This window comes from Palaemon carinicauda, chromosome 13 (assembly GCF_036898095.1).
Source record: "Palaemon carinicauda isolate YSFRI2023 chromosome 13, ASM3689809v2, whole genome shotgun sequence".
Taxonomy (NCBI): Eukaryota; Metazoa; Arthropoda; class Malacostraca; order Decapoda; family Palaemonidae; genus Palaemon; species Palaemon carinicauda.
The window spans coordinates 139,170,444-139,192,985 of NC_090737.1; the positions used below are offsets into that span (position 1 = coordinate 139,170,444).

The 22,542-nt window shown below is 37.0% G+C and overlaps 1 protein-coding gene and 1 pseudogene across 1 annotated transcript in view; both read right to left on the reverse strand.

Moving 5' to 3' along the window:
* LOC137652522 (PAX-interacting protein 1-like) overlaps positions 1-16,026 on the reverse strand; it is a 58,428-nt gene extending 42,402 nt beyond the window's left edge. The window contains exons 1-6 of the mRNA XM_068385978.1: positions 15,872-16,026; positions 9,603-9,787; positions 7,404-7,581; positions 5,527-6,370; positions 3,324-3,802; positions 1,644-1,814 (exon numbers count right to left, since the gene is read on the reverse strand). Of these exons, the coding sequence (XP_068242079.1) occupies positions 1,644-1,814; positions 3,324-3,802; positions 5,527-6,370; positions 7,404-7,581; positions 9,603-9,787; positions 15,872-15,964 (1,950 nt within the window). The 5' untranslated portion in view covers positions 15,965-16,026. The remainder of the gene's footprint in view (positions 1-1,643; positions 1,815-3,323; positions 3,803-5,526; positions 6,371-7,403; positions 7,582-9,602; positions 9,788-15,871) is intronic.
* A 2,718-nt stretch (positions 16,027-18,744) lies between these two features.
* Positions 18,745-22,542, reverse strand: part of LOC137651847 (prolyl 4-hydroxylase subunit alpha-2-like) — an 18,795-nt pseudogene continuing 14,997 nt past the window's right edge.

Here is a 22,542-nt window from a genome sequence, read left to right on the forward strand (position 1 = left end):
TGAGTAAAGTGCCTAGATGAATTCAAGTAAGATGCATGCCTTATTTATACTGCTAAAAGAACGGAAGGTTGTTGTTAATAAGTATAGATGAATTCAAGTGAAACGCACACCTTATTTATACTGCTAAAAGAACGGAAGGTTGTCGTTAATAGGTGTAGATCAATGCAAGTAAAACGCACGCCTTATTTATACTGCTAAAAGAATGGAAGGTTGTTGTTAATGAGTAAAGTGCCTAGATGAATTCAAGTAAGATGCATGCCTTATTTATACTGCTAAAAGAACGGAAGGTTGTTGTTAATAAGTATAGATGAATTCAAGTGAAACGCACGCCTTATTTATACTGCTAAAAGAACGGAAGGTTGTCGTTAATAAGTATAGATGAATTCAAGTGAAACGCACGCCTTATTTATACTGCTAAAAGAATGGAAGGTTGTTAATGAGTATAGTGCCTAGATGAATTCAAGTAAAATGCATGCCCTATTTATACTGTTAAAAGAATGGTTGTTGTTAATAAGTATAGATGAATTCAAGTAAAACGCACGCCTTATTTATACTGTTAAAAGAACGGAAGGTTGTTGTTAATAGGTGTGGATCAATGCAAGAAAAACGCATGCCTTATTTATACTGCTAAAAGAATGGAAGGTTGTTGTTAATGAGTATACAATAGTGCCTAGATGAATTCAAGTAAGATGCATGCCTTGTTTATACAGTAGAGGTTTATATAAACCCCTGGCCATAGTTTCTGCACGGCAGTGCTGCTTGGTCCCCCAGACAAGAGAGGCACACTCGGGCACACTGTCCTATCTTATTTCTCTTCCTCTTAGTTTCTTTAAAGTTTTTATAGTTTATATAAGAAAGATCTGATTTGATGTTTCATTTTTATTATTTATTACTTCTCTTGTAATTTATTTCTTTGTTTCCATCCTCACTGGGCTATTTTTCCTTGTGGGAGCCCTTGGGCTTATAGCATCTTGCTTTTCAAACTAAGGTTATAGCTTAGCTTATAACAATAATAATATTATAAGAGTTGGGAGAATAAATTCTTTAGTTAATTTAGGAGTTGAGAAGCTCATACTTGAAGGGTATTAGCTATGTGATTCAAGTTAACCCTTTTACCCCCAATGCTATTTGGAACTTTCCCACCCTTAACCCCCAGACGTTTTCAGTTTTCAAGCACGTTTTGCAATATTTTTTTTTTAGACCATGCAAACAGCCTAATTTTCGTCATAGAGAGGTCAGGTTGGTCTCATTCTTTTGGAAAATGCCTGAAGTTTCTCATACAGTTATCAAAAATATGCAAATAAAAGGCAAATAGTTTTTTGCAAGGACGTACCAGTATGTCCATTGGGGTTAAGGGATGAGTTTTGTGAAACGTACCAGTACGTCCATGGGGGTTCAGGGCTGTGTTTTGTGAAACGTACCAGTACGTCCATGGGGGTTAAGGGATTGAGTTTTGTAATACGTACCAGTAAGTCCATGGGGGTTAAGGGATGAGTTTTGTGAAACGTACCAGTACGTCCATTGGGGTTAAGGGATGAGTTTTGTGATACGTACCAGTACATCCAATGGGGGTAGAAGGGTTAAGCTTCATCAAAATAATACAAATTTAATCAAAATTAAGCAGCCGTCAAAATGAAACATACTTGTGGCTCCGGAGGCTTCCCAGCGCGGGGTTTACCCCTGTTCTGCCTCTCTTGTAACTGCTTCTGGTGGAGGTTGTGTAGGAAAGTCTGACGTTGCGCTGGAGTCATCCGCTGCAGCTCGTGCGACGTGACGCCCTGAGGGAGTCTCACGACAGCCCCTGGGATGGCAGCCTATGAGAGATGTGTGATTTGAGATCAATCCAGCATCAATTTGAAACTGAAAACCTATAACATTTAGTAGATTCTTAAATAAAAAGGGAAACCGAAAACCTATAATATTTAATAGATTCTTAGATTCTTAAATGAAAAAGGAAACCGAAAACCTATAATATTTAATAGATTCTTAGATACTTAAATGGAAAGGGAAATTGAAAACCTATACAGGGTATTTAGTAGATGTTTAAATGAAAAGGGAAACTGAAAACCTATATTTAATAGATTCTTAAATGAAAAGGGAAACTGAAAACCTATATCTAATAGATTCTTAAATGAAAAGGGAAACTGAAAACCTATATCTAATATATTCTTAAATATGAAGGGAAACAGAAAACCTATATTTAATAGATTCTTAAATGCAAAGAGAAACTGAAAACTGACAATATCTAATAGATTCTTAAATGAAACAGGAAACTGAAAACCTATAATATTTAATAGATTCTTAAATGAAAAGGGAAACTGAAAACCTGTAATATTTAATAGATTCTTAAATGAAAAGGGAAACTGAAAACCTGTAATACTTAATAGATTCTTAAATGAAAAGGGAAACTGAAAACCTGTAATATTTAATAGATTCTTAAATGAAAAGGGAAACTGAAAACCTGTAATATTTAATAGATTCTTAAATGAAAAGGGAAACTGAAAACCTGTAATATTTAATAGATTCTTAAATGAAACAGGAAACTGAAAACTGACAATATGTCAGAGAAAATTATTATCATTACAACCTTCATGAAAAACCATAAGAACATTGAGAATCAAAATTGAGGGGTGAGTCACAAACCATTATCATGTTGTCAATATTACGGACATTTTTATGTCACCCCTTCCCATTATAAGGTTAGACCCGAAGCAAATCCTCTTCACTCTCTTCTATCATGTACTAAGTCTTCCTGAATTATAACACAAGATTAAATACAGGAGGTAATACTGAATAAAAATGTTTTCTCTCTACACCAACCACCTCAAATCTACCAATACATAAAAATTCTTATAATGTAGTACTGTTAACCTCAACTTTCTTTTAGTCTCCTCCTTATACAGTATATTCTGAATAGTGTTCAATCTTTATTCATACAGTATATAGCTTTCATACAAAACTTATTTTACTAAAATAGTTTGGAAAAACACAAAAGGACAGTGCAGGTCACGGGAGTGACTTGTCTGGTTAAGGCCACGGCTAGGAAAAGAATGAGGAATTGCCTTAATTTCCTTAATAATTATCCACGGCTAGGAAAAGAATGAGGAATTGCCTTAATAATTTCCCTAATAATTAGCTACGGCAAGGAAAAGAATGAGGAATTGCCTTAATAATTTCCCTAATAATTAGCCACGGCTAGGAAAAGAATGAGGAATTGCCTTAATAATTTCCCTAATAATTAGCTATGGCTAGGAAAAGAATGAGGAATTGCCTTAATAATTTCCTTAATAATTAGGCACTATGTATATGCAAAAGACACTTACGGCATGAACTTGTTGCGGAACCGTGCTGGGCATGCTGGGGGAGCGCTGAATCACCAACCCACTTGCACGGACAACTGGACCTGTCACGGTAGGAGGCATTGCAGGCGTCCTCTGCAATGGTCCTAAAGGACCTGGAGGGGTACTGCGTTGAGTCACTGGCTGCGCTAACTGAGAAATATTGGGAGGTGTTATACACGAGTTGTTTGGTGGAGTTCCTCTCGACATATTTGGCGGGGTTGTTCGCAAGGAGACCGGGGGCGGGCCAACGTGTGAATTGGGTGGCAAAGGGCCACCAACTGTAGGAAAAGGATGGCTCTCTCGTGAAGAATTAGGGGGAGTTGCGCGAGCCATCCCCGGCGGAGTCGCTCTGGAAACGTTGGGCGATGGTGACTGAGCTAAACTTGGAGTGACTGACCGACCTACATTCGGGGGCGTTAGTCGAGACACGCCAACTGGTGATGATGTTGGTGCCGAGGAATCTATAGGAAGAAATAAAAATTAGAAGCATGACTTACAACTAAAGAAATTTACTATATACATTAACCCCTTTACCCCCCAGCTATTTGGAACTTTCCAACCCTTAAACCCCAGGCATTTTCTTTTTCAAGCACATTTTGCAATATATATTTTTTTTAAATTGCTCTAACAGCCTTATTTTTTGTCATAGAGAGGTCAGGTTGGTCTCATTCTTTTGGAAAATACCCGAAGTTTCTCAAAAAGTTATAAAAAATATGCAAACAAATGTAATTAGCGGTTTTTTGCAAGGACGTACCGGTACGTCCATGGGGGTAAAGGGATGAGTTTTGTGAAACGTACCAGTACGTCCATTGGGGGTAAAAAGGGTTACCAAGAATTTCTCCATGTGCTGTTATACGAAGAAATTTGAACACATGAATGAGACCTTTTTGAAATTGTAAGTAACATGTCTAAATGATGCAGTAAGAGTGAGCAAAACTTATTGAAAAACCCAAAGTTCCTCTTCTTATATATGCAAAGTAAACGAATAGTGTTAGAGAGCTCGAAGGTTATGAAAGAATGTATTTTTAAAACATTGCAAATGTGTAGCCCTATAAAAAGCTTTACTTTCAACTTCTTATTAACGTTTGCCAGCATTAAATTTAGCCAGAAACTTATTGCATTAAATATTGTCGGTATTAAAATGATGATGTATTATTTCAGTGTTTATTTTCATCCTGACATCTTTTAATCTTTCTATCTTGCATCATATGAATGTGTTGAGTTGGTTTGGCCATGTTAAGAGAATGGAAAATGGCTGTCTGCTAAAGAAGGTGATGAATGCAAGAGTTGATGGGAGAAGTACGAGAGGAAGGCCAAGGTTTGGGTGGATGGATGGAGTGAAGAAAGCTCTGGGTGATAGGGGGATAGATGTGAGAGGCAAGAGAGCGTGCTAGAAATAGGAATGAATGGCGAGCAATTGTGACACAGTTCCGGTAGGCCCTGCTGCTTCCTCCGGTGCCTTAAGATGACTGCGGAGGTAGCAGCAGTAGGGGATTCAGCGTTATGAAGCTTCATCTGTGGTGGATAACGGGGGAGGGTGGGCTGTGGCACCCTAGCAGTACCAGCCGTACTCGGTTGAGTCCCTTGTCAGGCTGGGGGGAACGTAGAGAGGAGACGTCTCCCCCTTTTTTTTTTTGTTTGATGTCGGCTACCCCCCAAAACTTGGGGAAGTGCCTTGGTAAATGTATGTATGTATCTTGCATCATAGTGTATATATACCTTTACATTATACCCTAGAATAATCTTTATGCCATGTTTACAAGATTATTAACCCTTTTACCCCCAAAGGACGTACTGGTACATTTCACAAAACTCATTCCTTAACCCCCATGGACGTACCAGTACGTCTTTGCGAAAAAATGCCATAAAAATTTTTTTTTTCATATTTTTGATAATTTTTTGAGAAAATTCAGGCATTTTCCAAGAGAATGAGACCAACCTGACCTCTCTATGACGAAAATTAAGGCTGTCAGCGCAATAGAAAAAAAAAAAATATTGCGAAACGCCCTTGAAAACGGAAAACGCCTGGGGGTTAAGGGTGGGAAAGTTCCAAATAGCATTGGGGGTAAACGGGTTAATGGTGATTACAAAGGAAATATGAAAAATGTCAATAAAATACTGAAATAAATTTCCTGATAACTGCTCTGAGAATATACAAAACTGTTACCAAATGGTTTTGACTTACGTTGGAGAGGCATTCCAACAGTGGCCACTGGCGGGACTGGAACAGGGGGCGAACTGATTTCTGGAGGCTGATTATCGTTTGACGATGTTGGGGAATCTTGTAATATAGGCTGGCCATCTAAAGAAGGCAAAATTTGAGTTGCCATATCAGGCTCAACTGTAGACAGAGTGGCAATTGGAGTTGACACTGAAGGAAGCGTGGCCACAGGAGGTGGTGGCGTCACCTGGGATACAGTCTGCATGACGGATTCGGAGGGCTGTTCCTTTTCCGTCTCGTGTAGAGTGCTTGTAGGGAAACTTTTGGCCGCAGCTGTATTTTGGTGGGCAACCTGATTTGATGATTGGGGAGGTTGAGATGACGGTGCAGTAACCTGAACGGAAGGGGGCGTCGAGGACTTTTCCACCACCTGGGCGGTGGTACTTGCGACAGTCGGAGCTGGTGCGCTTGGGGCCGAGGGCTTTGAACCTATCGGTTTCCAAGAATGCGGAGTTTTGAGCTGATCCAACAAAGACATGCCTTTGTCCGATCCATCGTCGTCTTCTTCATCGTCATCGTCGTCACTAAAATGTAAACTGTCAAATAATGATTTCTCTGGTTCCTTTTTCTTTTCTTCCTTCTTCTTCACTTCCTCTACCTTCTGTTGCAGATAAACCGGCTTTCTCTTTCTTTCTCTTGGTGCTGGAGGTGGCGTGTGATGCGATCCTGGTTGCCTGGGCTGCTTTAAAAGTCGAGGATGGTATTCCTGTTCGTCAAGCTTGGTACTTTCCGCAATGCAGTCCGCTACCCAGTCAGGTGTGACAATATTAATTTGCTCTTCGTGGTTCAGTGCTTTATTATATTTATCCTGGAACATAAAAAGTTACATAATAAATGCAAATTTTAATGCAGTATGTATATTGCGTAAACTGACAAAAACTAGCGAGTACTCCTCCGTAGATTTCTCGTAAAAGATAAAAGGTTAAAATCTTAATCAAATAATCCATAGGAATAACTAAAAGAATACTGTGCTCTATTCATTTCTTACATTTAATATTCCTAATGTGAAAATACAGTACAGGATGTAGAGCAACAGGTAACAGAAAACACAGCGAGTGATTTGCTAAACATTAAATAGCATTATCTAATCTATGTTAAACACTAAACACTAATTACAGCAGTACTGTAAGGGAAAATTAAAGCAAAAAGAGTCATCTGAACCTTAAAACACAATATAGAACTAATATTTCTAACTGTTACAGAGGGAAAGATGGAACTGTACAAAAAAAAAAGCAAAAGAAAAAAAGCAAATGCTTGACTTGTGCTAAACTATAAAACTGGACCATTATTGTTATTCCTAGCTAAGCTACAACCTTAGTTGGAAAAGCATGATGCTATAACGGGTACAACATGGAAAAATAGCCCAGTGAGAGAGAGAGAGAGAGAGAGAGAGAGAGAGAGAGAGAGAGAGAGAGAGAGAGAGAGAGAGAGAGAGAGAGATCCCGCCTCGAATAACCAGAAGCGAGCTCTTGTAATATTGCAGTCTGTAGGAATCCGAACACCATACAGTATTACTAAGAAAAATAGCGGCACTAAAATCCAATAAAAATTGCTGAAAAGTTCAAGATACTTAAAAGGAAAAGGTTAATTTTTTTTTAAAGCAATATTTAATGATGTCTTGTCCACTCTCAAAACTGATTTGCTCAAAATAGTTACCACATTGACTGTTTATTTACTCACATAAAGTCTGGATTTTTAGAATCGAACTCACAATAAAATTAGTGCTCTGGAAAAGTAATTTTTAAGATATTTGTACAGAACTTACTTTAAAACTAACTGAATCTCTTTCAAACAATTTACGTACAGAGCTTTTACCAAGAAACAAACTGCAATATACTTACCCCTTCTTGTTTACCAACGATAAGGTGAGTATTGCTTTTGTTTAATACAATAGTACATTTCCCTCCATGATAAGTTATCATGGCCCACAGAGCTTTAGTATCAGCAAGGCCCATCTTTGAGACACACGCCACAACGCCAGAAAAAAGCTGACCCGTGTCTGGGGAGAATGCTGCTAATCTATACAGAAAGTTAAGGAAATACTATAACGTACAAAATTTCATATACCGTACATAGATATATGACATTAGAATACCACTGAGGTTAAAAGGAAAATTTCATAAGACAGTGGTAAGAACAGCAATGCTGTATGGAACGGAAACAGCAAGCATGAGGAAGACAGAGGAGAAGACGATGGATGTGGCAGAAATGAGAATGCTTAGGTGGATGTCTGGGGTGACAAGAGAGGATCGGATAAGAAATGACTACATAAGGGGGTCGACAAAGGTGGTGGAAATATCAAAGAAAGTGCAGGAAGGGAGGCTGAGATGGTATGGACAACTGATGAGGAGAGATGAGGACCCCGTTGGGAGACATACTATGGAGATGGAGGTTCAAGGAAGAAGAAGAAGAGGGAGACCAAGAAAGAGATGGAGGGACTGTGTGAGAGGAGACTTACAGGAGAAAGGGATTGATGAGGCAGAAGCGCACAATAGAAAAAGATGGAAACGGCTCATACGCAACGGCGACCCCATATAAAAATGGGAACCAGCTGGGAAGAAGAAGATATATGACATTAAAATGCTGAAGCAGTAGTGTATCTAACTGGTAAACTGTATCGAAACCACCAATCCTGAAACCAAGCTTTACGCACATCATAAGTAACCTCGGTCATACACATCTGACCTAAAAAGACCGCTCATGAATGGCAGAGGCAAGGGGCAGTGACACTGCCCAATCGAGCAGGACAATGCCCTAGAGAGTGAACATATATATAATCAGTGCCCAAGCCCCCTTTCCACCCAAGCTAGGACCAAGGAGGACCAGGCAATGACTGCTTTTGACTCGGCAGGTAGACCTATTGGCTCCTCTAAAACCCCCATCCTTAGCTCACAAGAATGGCGAGGTTGCAGCGACAAAAGAAACTAACGAGTCTGAGCGGGACTCGAACTCCAGTCTAGCATTCGCCAGTCAGGGACGTTACCACGTCGGGGATTTCTCATTACGAGACATAAAACTCTTTCATCATTTATCAGAAAATGCTAACATATCCATGTAAAGTCATAACTCAGATTAGTCAAATAATATGACGATGATACTAAACTCACTGTGGAAGATAACAAAATAATATCACAAATTATTAGTGATTTGTATTTTTCCTAACATACTTACCGAGAACTACTTTCATAGGAGTTACCTGGAACCTCCTCTCTAACGACCAGAGTTTTGTGTAGTTTACCCTACTCCTCTTCTGTAATGGTAGACCTACCGGAAGGATACGTGCCATGAGGGCAACCCCGCGGTAGGCCACCTGTGATCTTAGGCTGTGATCTCCAGTAAGTTTTCTGGTCGCGTCGTGATAACATCTCGACGCTCCTCTTATCTCAGTTCGATCTTTGTGACCCCGTCTCGTGTTCCGTGTGGTTTTCGCATGGCCCGTTGGACTCTCCCTCGTGCTTTGGGTGTTATTTGTATTATTCTTAGCTATAAAACCCTGATTCCTTTAATAACTGAGTCTTTGGTTGCAAGCTGGAAACGGTCATTGCGGCTTGGTAACAAGGTAGTCATTTTTGATTGGTAGAGGAGTGGTTCTAAAAGACGAAATGTTTGTTTTTGCGTCGGAACAAATAGAAACCAACAAAATAGTAAGTAGAAGAAAGGAGCAGAAGGAGCAGATGGATTTTCGACAAGATGAACTTAAAATGAAATTAAGAATGACACAAGTAAACCAAAAAAATATCTAACTTTTGCAAATACAAATTAAGAAAAAGATGCAGAAAATTTGTTCATCATTTTCCCCATTGAAAAAGTATATATACTTTTTTTCTAATAGAAAATAAAATTATTACAATTTAACGCTGCTACTGCTTACTGTATATATAAAAAAAGAATAAAAAAAAGATTTCTAATTCTCTTTTCAGAATTGAACAGCCAGAAATTTTGGGAGATGAAATTAAACCATTCCCAACAAACTCTATTCTTGCTACATTTGTAATGGTATAGAAACTACCAACAGAAAGCTTTTCCGATTAAAAGGATACGGGAGTTGTTTTCCACACTTGGCCGACATGACGACCCATTTCTGGGTTACGACGGGCTTTTCATAGATATCTTTAACCTCTCCGATTTCATCCTCGCTAGGTTCCTCTCCGGTGATAAGGTGAGTTATGTAATCTGTAATGTGAGCATCTTGTTTGGCTCCTCCATCCGCTAAAAGCTTCAAGACCTAGAAGAAAGAAAAATAAATGAGTTGTCGAATAATGAATGATGAGAGCAAAATAATATAATACATTTTTTCTGTACTTAACCAGTGGTCACATAGCTATATCTATCAAACATGAGGTTTGGACCCAGAAAGTGATAGTTAAAAATTAAAGGGACATTCAATAGTCCTTGGACCTCCGCTGCGGCAGCTCATTCCTCGACCTTTTGCTCGACCTTGACCTTTGACCTTAACATGTATTAAGTGGCATGGATTTTCATACACTTGAATATGAACCAAGTTTGAAGTCTCTGTGACAACAATGTTCAAACCTACGGATGATTACGTGCATTGGATATTTTGCTTGACCGTGGCCTTGACCTTCCAAAATTTAATCATTTCCAGGTTTTTATATAACAGTTAATCCATGTAAGTTTCATTACTCTACAATTAAAATTGTGACCAGGAAGCTGTTCACAAACAAACACACACACACACACAAACAGGGGCAAAGACATAATCTCTTTCAAACTTCGTCAGCGTAGGTAATAATTATGGTTGGTGTTCAATGTGAAGAACACTAAAGAGTGCAGTCAGGCATGTAACCAATAAACATACATGCGTCAGTGTACAATGACTGCACAGAAAAGGCCCTCGTAATTAGTAAGTGCAGACAATGCATCAGGTATTCATATAACTATTCCATATATCAGGTTAGATCAATCGTTCTGTTCTTCAGCAACCTAATAACCCTGATTCCCCATGAAGCACAATGGCTACATTCGGGTTCAGGGCCGAGGCACAAACTTTGCAATTGCACCCCTAATAATCTAGCAATTTGACTTTATCTTTTTTTCTTGACATCAGGTATAAAATTCCCTTAATTTCTTTATTTTTTTTTATTAACTAAAAATTATAATATTATTTTCAGTCGTACTCTTATGGACGTTGAAGCTCAATTAATTCATTTCTTTCTTCCCTATATGTATTTTTCCAACGGGGTTTTGGCGTGATTCATACATGGCCTATCATCCATTGGTGTATGGCGTTATATAATAATTCTTTGGGTTTCCCAACGCAAAAGCCTAAGTTTCAAACTCATCTCGTAATGGGTTTATAAAAGAGATCAAGCTAACAAAATAACATGTGTTTGCTACCAAAAAAAGGTTTGTAGTGTGGCGGACAATGGTTGGCTCAACCAGTGACATGGCTAAAATTGCATAAGAAATCAATAATCATTTCAAAGTTAATAAAAGGTGTTCCTACTTTATTGAAAAAAAAATTTGAGTGATTTTGATGATGATGCCTATCAGAAACAGTTTTCAAGTTATAAGTATATATGAAACAAGAAGCTATGCCTCAAAAGTTAAGCTAACACTACAAAAACACCTGTTTATTACCAAAGAAAGGTTTGTAGGTCCGCAGACAATGATTGGCCCAAGTATGGTCAGGTAAATCTGCATAAGAAACCAATTATCCTTTTGAAGCTAATAAGAGGTGTTCGTACTTCACACTAAATATTTTTTGGGGGGATTTTGATAATGATAGCCATCAAAACCCATTGTTATCAAGTTATAAGTAAGCCTGAAACCAAGTTAAGCCTCGAAGACCATATTTTACATGGGAAACAACCATAGATATTCAATCTATTGCCTTATCATTACCTATCAAAGGGGAGCTATGGCCTATGGCCCATCAAAGGGGTAAAACTGCATAAATAACTATCAATAATTCTGAAGAACGAACGTATGATTAGTTACGGGAGTATTTTAAGGTGTTAAGAACGATTTTTATGATGCTAACAGTCGAAAACCCATTTTATTTAAGAGTAATTATGCATTCTAACCGAAATTGGCCTCCGACGCACCAATACCGAGAAAATGGAAGTTCAGCCCAATTTTACTAAATCAAACCTATGTCTAACGCTAAAATAGCTCACCTAAAATAACCTATCTTGGCATTTCATTAATATTAGGCTAACGAGCTATGTTAAGGTAGAGTTCCACCAGGCGTCATTACCGCTTGCCAGTACATAGGAGCTCGATAGGAGCCTTTGTACAGTGATACCTCGGTAGTCGAACGACTCTATACTCGAACAATTCGGAGTTCGACCAAAATTTTCGAGAAATTTTTGCTGCGGTGCTCGACCAAAAATTCGGTACTCGACCAGCCGAACACGTGACGACCGCATGGGCTTTGTGATGATCGCGCCATCTCGGCCACTCTCGCTTGTTCGGGAAGCATCAGTTCTCTCGAGAGCGTCACTCAGACAACGCGCGATCAGCATTCGTTGTGATTTAGTGATTTTCAGTGCTTTTAATTGCTTTTTTAGCTTTCATAATGAGTCCCAAGAAAGTAATGAGTGTTAAGGGGAAGGAGAAGAGGAAAACAGTGCGAACAACGATCGAGTTGAAGAAGGAAATTATAGCGAAATATGAGAATGGTGTACGAGTGTCCGATTTAGCGGTAGAATACGGAATGGCGAAGTCGACCATTTCTACGTTTTTAAAGCATAAAGAAATGATTAAGAAGGCGAATGTTGCAACGGGAGTTACGGCGGTAACTAAGCAAAGGCCACAAGTGATTGAGGAGATGGAAAAGTTGCTTTTAATATTTATTAAAGAAAAACAGTTGGCCGGGGAAAGTGTTAGTGAAGCGTTCATTTGTGAAAAAGCGTTGCATATCTATGAAGAATTAGTGAAGAAAAGTCCGAGTACCAGTGAAAGTGATTCATTTACATTTAAAGCGAGCAGGGGTTGGTTTGAAAAGTTTCGTAATAGAACAGGTATTCATCGTGTTACTAGGCATGGGGAGGCAGCTAGTTCGGATCAAATTGCAGCCGATAAATACGTGGGGGAATTCGATCGGTACATAAATGAACAAAATTTGATCGCACAACAAGTCTTTAATTGTGATGAGACTGGGTTATTTTGGAAGAAAATGCCAGCCAATACGTACATTACCAAGGACGAGACGAAGATGCCAGGTCACAAGCCAATGAAAGATAGGCTAACATTGTTGCTGTGTGCAAATGCAAGTGGCGATTGCAAGATCAAACCCTTGTTAGTGTACCACTCGGACAACCCCCGGGTGTTCAAACGAAATAATATTTGTAAAAGTGCACTACCAGTTATGTGGCGCTCGAACACTAAATCTTGGGTCACAAGACAATTCTTTACTGAGTGGATAAACGAAGTGTTTGCCCCCCAGGTTAAGGCTTACCTCATTGAAAAGAGCTTGCCAATGAAATGTCTTCTGGTTATGGACAATGCTCCTGCACATCCTCCAGGTCTCGAGGATGACTTGAAAGAAGAATACAGCTTTATCAAAATCAAATTCTTGCCCCCCAATACTACTCCCATACTCCAGCCCATGGACCAACAGGTCATTTCAAACTTCAAAAAACTCTATACCAAGGCCCTTTTCAGAAAGTGTTTTGAAGTGACCAGTGACACGAAGTTGACCCTAAAGGAATTCTGGAAGGAACACTTCAGCATCCTCAACTCTGTTAACATGATTGACCAAGCTTGGCGAGGTGTGACCTATAGGACATTGAACTCTGCCTGGCGTAAGCTGTGGCCATCATGTGTCACAGAGAGGGAGTTTGAAGGTTTCCAACCAGAGGCGGGTCCAAGCACTGCTACCCCTGTAATTTCTGATGACACTGATGTCGTTGAGGAAATTGTTGTCATGGGCAGGAGTTTGGGGCTTGAGGTCGACAAGGATGATATTGATGAGCTTGTAGAAAGCCATTCTACCGAGTTGACTGTGGAGGAATTGTTGCACCTGCAACAACAACAGCAGCAGGATCTGATTGTGGAGCAGGAATCTTCAGAAGAGGATGAGGTAAGGGAGGATGTTCCAAGTTCTCTCATCAATGAAATTTGTTCCAAGTGGGCAGATGTGCAGGCTTTTGCTGAAAAATACCACCCAGAAATTGCAGTAGCAAACCGGGCAGTGCATATGTTTAATGATAGTGTCATGTATCATTTTCGAAGAATACTGCAGAGGAGGAAGAAACAATTAACAATAGACCAGTTTTTCACAAAAGAAAAGAAAGCTGCTACATCAAAGCCTGTTTCTCCTCCAAAGAAGAGACAAAGAAGAGAAGAAACCCCTGAAATAGATCTGCCCACCCTTTCATTGGAGAGAGAAACAACTCCTGAAGGAGAACTACCCCGCCACATCATGGAAGGGGACTCTCCTTCCAAGCAGTAACCTCCCCCTTCCATCCTCTCCACATCCATCCCTGTATGCCATCGAACCGCTGCTCAAAGGTATGTTCACTACAGTACAGAAAATGGTTTAAAATTGTTTTATTTTAGTACAGTAAATGGTTTAAAATTGTTTTATAGGATTTTCTGACCAATTTCATACACATTTAGATAATTATTGTTGTTTAGGTACACGTTTTATTAATATTTTGGGCCTGTTCGAGTGCTTGGGAACGGAATAGAATATATACCATTATTTCTTATGGGGAAAAAAAATTCGGTACTCGAACAAATCGGAGGTCGAACACGGATCTCGAACGGATTATGGTCGAGTACCGAGGTATCACTGTATATCAGCGGCCAGTTCATCCCGCGTTGATTAAAAGAGGACATCAACTAACCTAAACTTTCCCCCCTAACCTAACCTACAAGCCATGTCCTTACCTACCTACCTAATGGGGGGGGGGGCCTAATGCACCCCTGCGACCCCCCTTACACTGCCGTATCCGAAGTTAGACATAATAATACGTACGGGTGGCCACTATCATACATACACCCCGCTCAATGTTTTTCTTTATTCACGAACGAAGCGAGTGCACGGCGGAGCAAAAACCAATAAACCTCATCGAATTATCACCGAAATCTAATAATTTTTGCTCAGCTGTGAGCTTGCTAAGCTCGCAAAATAAGAAAAACATAACGCTCCTATGTATCTCTACTAAGAATAATTAGTGGATGTGTCCGCCATTCCACAAAAAAAAAACCCAAAAATAAATCGGTAAAAAATGCAACCGAAGATAAAACAGCCAATTTCAAAAATATGTAGGGGGTGAATGTAGTTTATCGGGACAGGGCGATATCTTTCTTATTACTAACCCAATCTTTTTTCCTTATGGGGAAGATGTGCTTTACTATGATCCGATATACCATAATATGAAGTTATTTTATATTTTCCTTTACTATGATCCAATATACCATAATATGAAGTTATTTTATATTTTCTAAGTTCAGCCCAAGAAGGGGGTCCGAGGGCTTGCCCCTGGGCTAGGAGTTGTATGTAACCTGGAAACTATTAGGTTCGGTTAGATTGGGTTTGTATGATAGCGACAGTGATTAGGGGGTCACAGGGGGGCCTTAGCCCCCCCGGAGCCTTTGTAGAGTGATGGCAGATCCGTTTTCATTCATAGAAAATGGGAATATTATAAAGTGGGGTGGACTGTGGCCGTCATTCTAAAATCGAGTTCGTAGAAAACTGGAATAATCTGAACTGTGGCCGTCGTTTTAAAAACGATTTTGGCGGGAGAAGCTAACTTAAAAAACCCACCTAACCTATGCTAAAAGCCGTATCATTACCCAGGGGGGCTTCCCCCCCCCGGACCCCCCCTTACCTACTACGGGAGTGAGAAGATTCGTGGCCGGAGTAAGAACTTGAGCCACAAATTTTCAGGTAATTTAGGGTTTTCGGCAAAAAACATAAAAGTGTGCGTTTAGGCACATATTTAAGATCCGTAGACCATTTCCAAACGTTTTTATTCTATACAAGATAACAGTCGGAGCGATAATAAGCAAATTAGGACGCTTGGCCATAGCGCTACAAACTACCCCCCCCCCCCCCGCCAGGTCATTAGGAAGGTAAAGACAAGGCTAGTAGGTCAGGTTAGGGGGGGAAATTTGGGTTAGTTGTCCATTTTTCTCGCTGTGTCCCAATTAACTAGAAAGGCTCCACATGTAGTTTATATCCAATTTAAAATATATACATAATTAGCAAGAAATTAAAGTATTGTTTTATTTGTCTTACTTTATCATATAATGAAAGATATTAGACTGGCATATACAGGCCTAAGGGCCACATTAGGTACATAGCTGGTCCGTTAGTTTCGTAACCCTGGCTTACCTGTGGTTCTACATTTCCAGTGATATAAAACTTCACATCTTTAAATAAATCGTCGAAAACACTGAGGTTGTCAAGATAACTGCAAATATCCATTTGTGTGTGTTAATAATCACTTTCCTTCGGCTGTACTTTTGTTCCCGCCGACTTATACACAATGTAAACAAACCAGGGTTGCCAGATTATTTCGACTGGATTGTCGTACATGAGCCTTAAAATTGTCGTTTTTCAACCAAGATTATCGTACACAGTTTCAAAATAATTATTAGGGTGTTAAATGATTGACTTATTTCAAAAGATTTTAGTATAATTGTTTAATTAAACCCACACACACCTACATTGTTTATACCTTAGGTATGTATTGTACATCGTACCGGACCCAAAATAATCGTACACGTACTATAATTATCGTACGAATGGCAACCCTGAACCAAACATCGCGAAAATACAGAGTTACGTTCACTGCGTTCGTTGAAAATTATTGCTCTTTAAATTATAAATATATCTTATTTTTTTAGTTTTAATATCAATATAACGAAATATAATATTTATTTAACTTCATATATACTTCATGCAGCATCTATAGTAATGAATATAGTTAATAAAAGCTGTTTCTTATATGGATACAATTTTAGTCGCTTAACTGAACGGTTCTAGGTCGCGTTCATGAACAATTATTAGTCCTCAAATTATAGATATCTCAATATGACAGAGTTGCGTTCATTGGTAATTGTTGCGCTTTAAATTATAAATATATCTGATATTTTGAGTTTTTATATCAATTTACCGGCATATAATATTTTTATAGTTTTATATATATTACATAAAGCATCAATATTAATGAATATAGATAATAAAACTTGTTTCTGATATAGAAACGATTTTAGTCGCTTAACTGAATGGTGCTGAGTCGCGTTCATTGGCAGTTATTATTCCTAAAATTATAAATATCTCTGATATTTTGAGTCTTTTATATTGATTTACCAGCATATTATATTTATCCAGTTTAATATATACTTCATACAGCGTCCATATTAATTAATATAGCTAAAAAAAGTATTATATTTCTTCTTGGGGAACAAGTTTAGATGCTTATCTTTCGGGTGCTGAGTCCCGTTCATTCACAGTTATTGTTTTTCAAATTTTATTTATCTTTGATCTTTTAAGATTTTATATCAATGTACCAGCATATAATATTTATCTAATTTGATATATACTTCATACAGCATCCATATTAAAGAATATAGATAATAAAAGTTATGTGTCTGACGTGGAAACAATTTTAGACCCTTAAGTTTAGGGTGCTGAGTCAAGTTCATTATCAATTATTACTTCTCAAATTATATTTCTATTTTATCTTTGGGCTTTTTTTATATCAGTGTGTACGTATATATTTTAATAGTTTTATATATACCTCATAGAAACATCTATATTAAGGTGTATATATAATAAAAGTTATGTTTCTGCTGTGGAAGCAATAGAATTGGTTCTTAACTTTAGGGTATTGAGTCATTGAGTTGCTTTCATTAACAATTCATGCTCTTCAAACTAATTTTATCTTTATTCATTTTTATTTATCAATGTACACGTATATATTTTTTTATTTGATATACACATTATTGCAGCATCCATATTATGGGATATAAATAAACAAAAATCCTAATGGAGCCGTGGAAACAATATTGTGTTGAGACCATGCCACGACTCATTTATATTCTTAATATTTATATAATCTAGTATTATAATACCTATATGAGTCTCCTTTTATGCTTTTATGCAACTATTTCTATGGAAAGCATCTTCTATATTAAAGCAAAGGCCACGTTACAGAAATGTAGGCCTACCCAGTCCAATGCAGACAATCTTAGACTGTGCTTTACCAACCTTTACCAGTCTCCTAAGGACAGCAGTAGAAGTTTATAGCTAATTACCTACTCTTTGTCAACTTTTGAAACTAATTTCTACTAATACGATAGATTCACATATATAGGTCATGTTATTATACTAAAATGGAATAAGGAAAACATTCTAGTAAATTAATTTTTTTTAAATCATGCAAGAAAATCATGATAATTGGTAGGGGACAATATATTTACGGATATATAAATACTAATGATAACATTAAAAGTGTAACAGCTTCCAAAATATAGTTTTCATTGTCTTGGCCTTTATTTTAGTTAACCCATTAAAATTATAATTATTTTTCCGTCAAAACATTTTCTATAGAGAAGCTACTGACTGTTGAGCAATAGACTTTGAAGATGAAATATTTTTCACATTTAAAACCAATACATACATCGATTACCTAAGTGACCACGTATAAAGATTGCTAATAATAATCCATTACTTATAAGATATTGCATCTTCACAAACATATTTTCACTTAAAGAATGCAATAGCTTGTTGATCAAGGCTTTTATGATGTATGAAATAGAATGGTATAAGTGGATATATTCTACAATTTTGATTATAATGTTTCTAAAATTATCAAGCGTTTTTAAAAAGCAGGTTCAATGTTTTTCGTTGTTCTCTCCACAAGACTATGATTGTGGGCATAGGCCTACTACTAGATGTGTATCTGTAAACGCTGCAATTTGTAAAAAAAAAAAAAAAAAAAAGCTCATTGTCTTTAATTACCCCCTACACAGACAGCACATTTTGTATATTTATACGTCTAACTTCTAAAGCCTGTCCAATATATCGGGAAACTTCTTTGGATGTTCAATTAAACTTCTCAATTCTTATATTTTGCAATTTGTAAAAAAAAAAAAATCTCATTATCTTTAGTCACCTCCTCCACAGACAGCACATTTTGTATATTTTTACGTCTAACTACTAAAGCCTGTCTAATATATCGTTAAACTTCTTTGGATGTTCAAATAAACTTCTTAATTCTTATATTTCCGTGTGTCAAATTTTGGAAAAGGTCCACGTAGGCAGAGAGAGAATATTTGCAGAGTGCAGAGACAAATCTATCGCGACAGAGATGTCTTCTTTGACGAGTCTGTGGGACAGGGATGGGTATTCCACTGGGGCTTGTAACCAACCCATTTATTGGCAACTGCAATAAAGAAAAGAAAAATTATATTAATTTCGCACGCACGTGTGTGTGTGTGTGTGTGTGTGTGTGTGTGTGTGTGTGTGTGTGTGCATTTGTGTATTGAAACTTGCTAGTAAATACAGATTAGTATTCAACTGAAATGCAGGAGTATATACCACGTATAATGAATACAAATGTACACTATATAAATTATGTACGTATAGGCCTAACCTTTCTACAGTTAGGTATTCAACATTTGCATTCACTCATTTATTGAAGAACCTCTTGGTTTACTTCAATGCTGAATAATGCATAAAGAAGAGCTACATTTTATCAGTTAATAAGAGTCCAAATGAATAATTCTATTTGTTTTTCAGTCTGAACTTACTCCATTTGTGTCCCCTAAATAGGCCTATAGGGCCAGCAGGTATTAAAAATTTGCAGTTACACATTTAATGAAGAACTTCTTAGTATACTTCAATGCTGAATAATGTATAAAGAAGAGCTACATTTTATCAATTAATAAGAATGTAAATAAATAAATCTACTTGATTTTCAGTCTGAATTTACTCCATTTGTGTCCCCTAAATAGGCCTATAGGGCCAGCATGTATTCAAAATTTGCATTCACACATTAAAGAACTTCTTAGTTTACTTGAATGCTGAATAATGCATAAAGAAGAGCTATATTTTATCACTTAATAAGAATCTAAATAAATAATTCAACTTGATTTTCAGTCTGAACTTACTCCATTTGTGTCCCCTAAATAGGCCTATAAGGCAAGCATGTATTCAAAATTTGCATTCACACATTAAATAACTTCTTAGTTTACTTAAATACGGAATAATGCATAAAGAAGAGCTATATTTTATCAGTCAATAAGAATGTAAATAAATAATTCTACATGATTTTCAGGATTTTCAGTCTGAACTTACACCAGTTGTGTCCCATTAGTAGGCCTATAGAGCAAGCATGTATTCAAAATTTGCATTCACACATTTAATGAAGAACTAAGTTTACTTCAATGCTGAATAATGCATAAAGAAGAGCTATATTTTATCAGTTAATAAGAATGTAAATAGATAATTTTACTTGATTTTCAGTCTGAACTTACTCCATTTATGTACCCCAAATAGGCCTATAGGGCAAGCAGGTATTCAAAATTTGCATTCACACATTAAAGAACTTCTTAGTTTACTTGGATGCTGAATAATGTATAAAGAAGAGCTATATATTATCACTTAATAACAATCTAAATAAATTATTCTTTTTTATTTTCAGTCTGAACTTATTTATTTATGTACCCTAAATAGGCCTATAGGGCCAACAGGTATTCAAAATTTGCATTCACACATTAAAGAACTTCTTGATTTACTTGAATGCTGAATAATGCATAAACAAGAGCTATATTTTATCACTTAATAAGAATCTAAATAAATAAATCTATTTGATTTTCAGTCTGAACTTACTCCATTTGTGTCCCTTAAATAGGCCTATGGGGCAAGAAGAACTTCTTAATTTACTTGAATGCTGAATAATGAATAAAGAAGAGCTATATTTTAGCAGTTAATAAGAATCTAAACATATAATTCTATTTGTTTTTTCAGTCTGAACGTACTCCATTTGTGTACCCTAAATAGGCCTATAGGGCCAGCATATATTCAAAATTTGCATTCACACATTAAAGAACTTCTTAATTTACTTGAATGCTGAATAATACATAAAGAAGAGCTATATTTTATCAGTCAATAAGAGTCCAAATAAATTATTCTATTTGATTTTCATTCTGAACTTACTCCATTTGTGTCCCTTAAATAGGCCTATGGGGCAAGAAGAACTTCTTAATTTACTTGAATGCTGAATAATACATAAAGAAGAGCTATATTTTATCAGTCAATAAGAGTCCAAATAAATTATTCTATTTGATTTTCATTCTGAACTTACTCCATTTGTGTCCCCTAAATAGGCCTATAGTGCCAGCATGTATTCAAAATTTGCAGTCACACATTTAATGAAGAACTTCTTAGTTTACTTGAATGCTGAATAATGCATAAAGAAGAGCTATATTTTATCACTTAATAAGAATCTAAATAAATAATTCTATTTAATTTTCAGTCTGAACGTACTCCATTTATGTCCCTTAAATAGGCCTATGGGGCAAGAAGAACTTCTTAATTTACTTGAATGCTGAATAATACATAAAGAAGAGCTATATCTTATCAGTTAATAACAGTCCAAATAAATTATTATATTTGATTTTCAGTCTGAACGTACTCCATTTGTGTCCCCTAAGTATAGGGCAAGCCGCGTGCACCGTGAGAAAGTCATGCTCTTGTGTTGCGAGAATATTCCACCAGATGACAGCTGCTCTGCTGACTGTCTGAATGCTGAGGCCCACCCAAGGGAAAACCAGCCGGCCACCTGTTTAAAAATACCGAGGAGTAATTTAACGTGTGCTGAATTTAACTGAATTTAACGTGTGATTAAAGATATAATATGAATAGATATTTAATAGAGTTATTATGGTATTTTTGGATAAGTTTAAATAGAGGTCTTGCAGAGATATGATGGTAGGGCTTATCCTTGGTGTCTTATTAAACAACGGATATATTAGAATTTGTGCAGCAGAAAAATAGTCTAACACTGTATAACGTAGTCATATTTGCCGTTACTAGGGACAATATTGTAGAGACAGTAGAAGAAGAACAAGAAAAAGAACAAGAAAAAGAACAAGAAAAAGAACAAGAAGAACAAGAAGAATAAGAAACTATTGATATAGAATTAAGATAGTGCCACTAGCTGTTGTCATATTTTTTTCACACCACAATATGATTGAATGGAAGATAATTTTTTTTAAAATACACAATTAAGCTAATGTAAAGTTAAATACTTTTATTTGCTTATATAAAATAGATATTTTATGACAATTTCTTGAAATAAACTGCTGCAAATGGATATATAACTATCTACATGCCTGTACACAACGGAAAATATAATGCAAGTTGCAGAAAATATATTTTCAGCGGTATCATACAGGATATATATATATATATATATATATATATATATATATATATATATATATATATATATATATATATATATATATATATACTGTATATTGATTGTAGGTAACAAGGCAACCAACGGAACACAGCAAGGGGAATAGGTTGGCCAAGGCATGCACCAGCCACCCGTTGGGATACTACCGCTAGAGAATTATGGGGGCCTTTGACTGGCCACATACTACTACATTTATCCCTCTCTTATTATGGTTCATCTTTCCTTAGTCTACACACACACACACACACACACACACACACACACACACAAACTCTTTCCCCATACACCCGATAACACTAAGCTAACCAAACAATTCTTCACTTAAGGGGTTAACTACTGCACTGTAATTGTTCAGTAGCTACTATCCCCCTGGTAATGGTAGAAGAGACTCTCTAGCAATGGTAAGCAGCTCTCCTAGGCAAGGGGCACTCCCAAAATCAAGCCATTGTTCTCTATTCTTGGGTAGTGCTATAGCCTCTGTATAATGGTCTTTCACTGTTCTAGTTAGAGTACTCTTGCTTGAGGGTACACTCGTGCACACTTTTCTATCTGTTTCCTTATTTGATTTCCT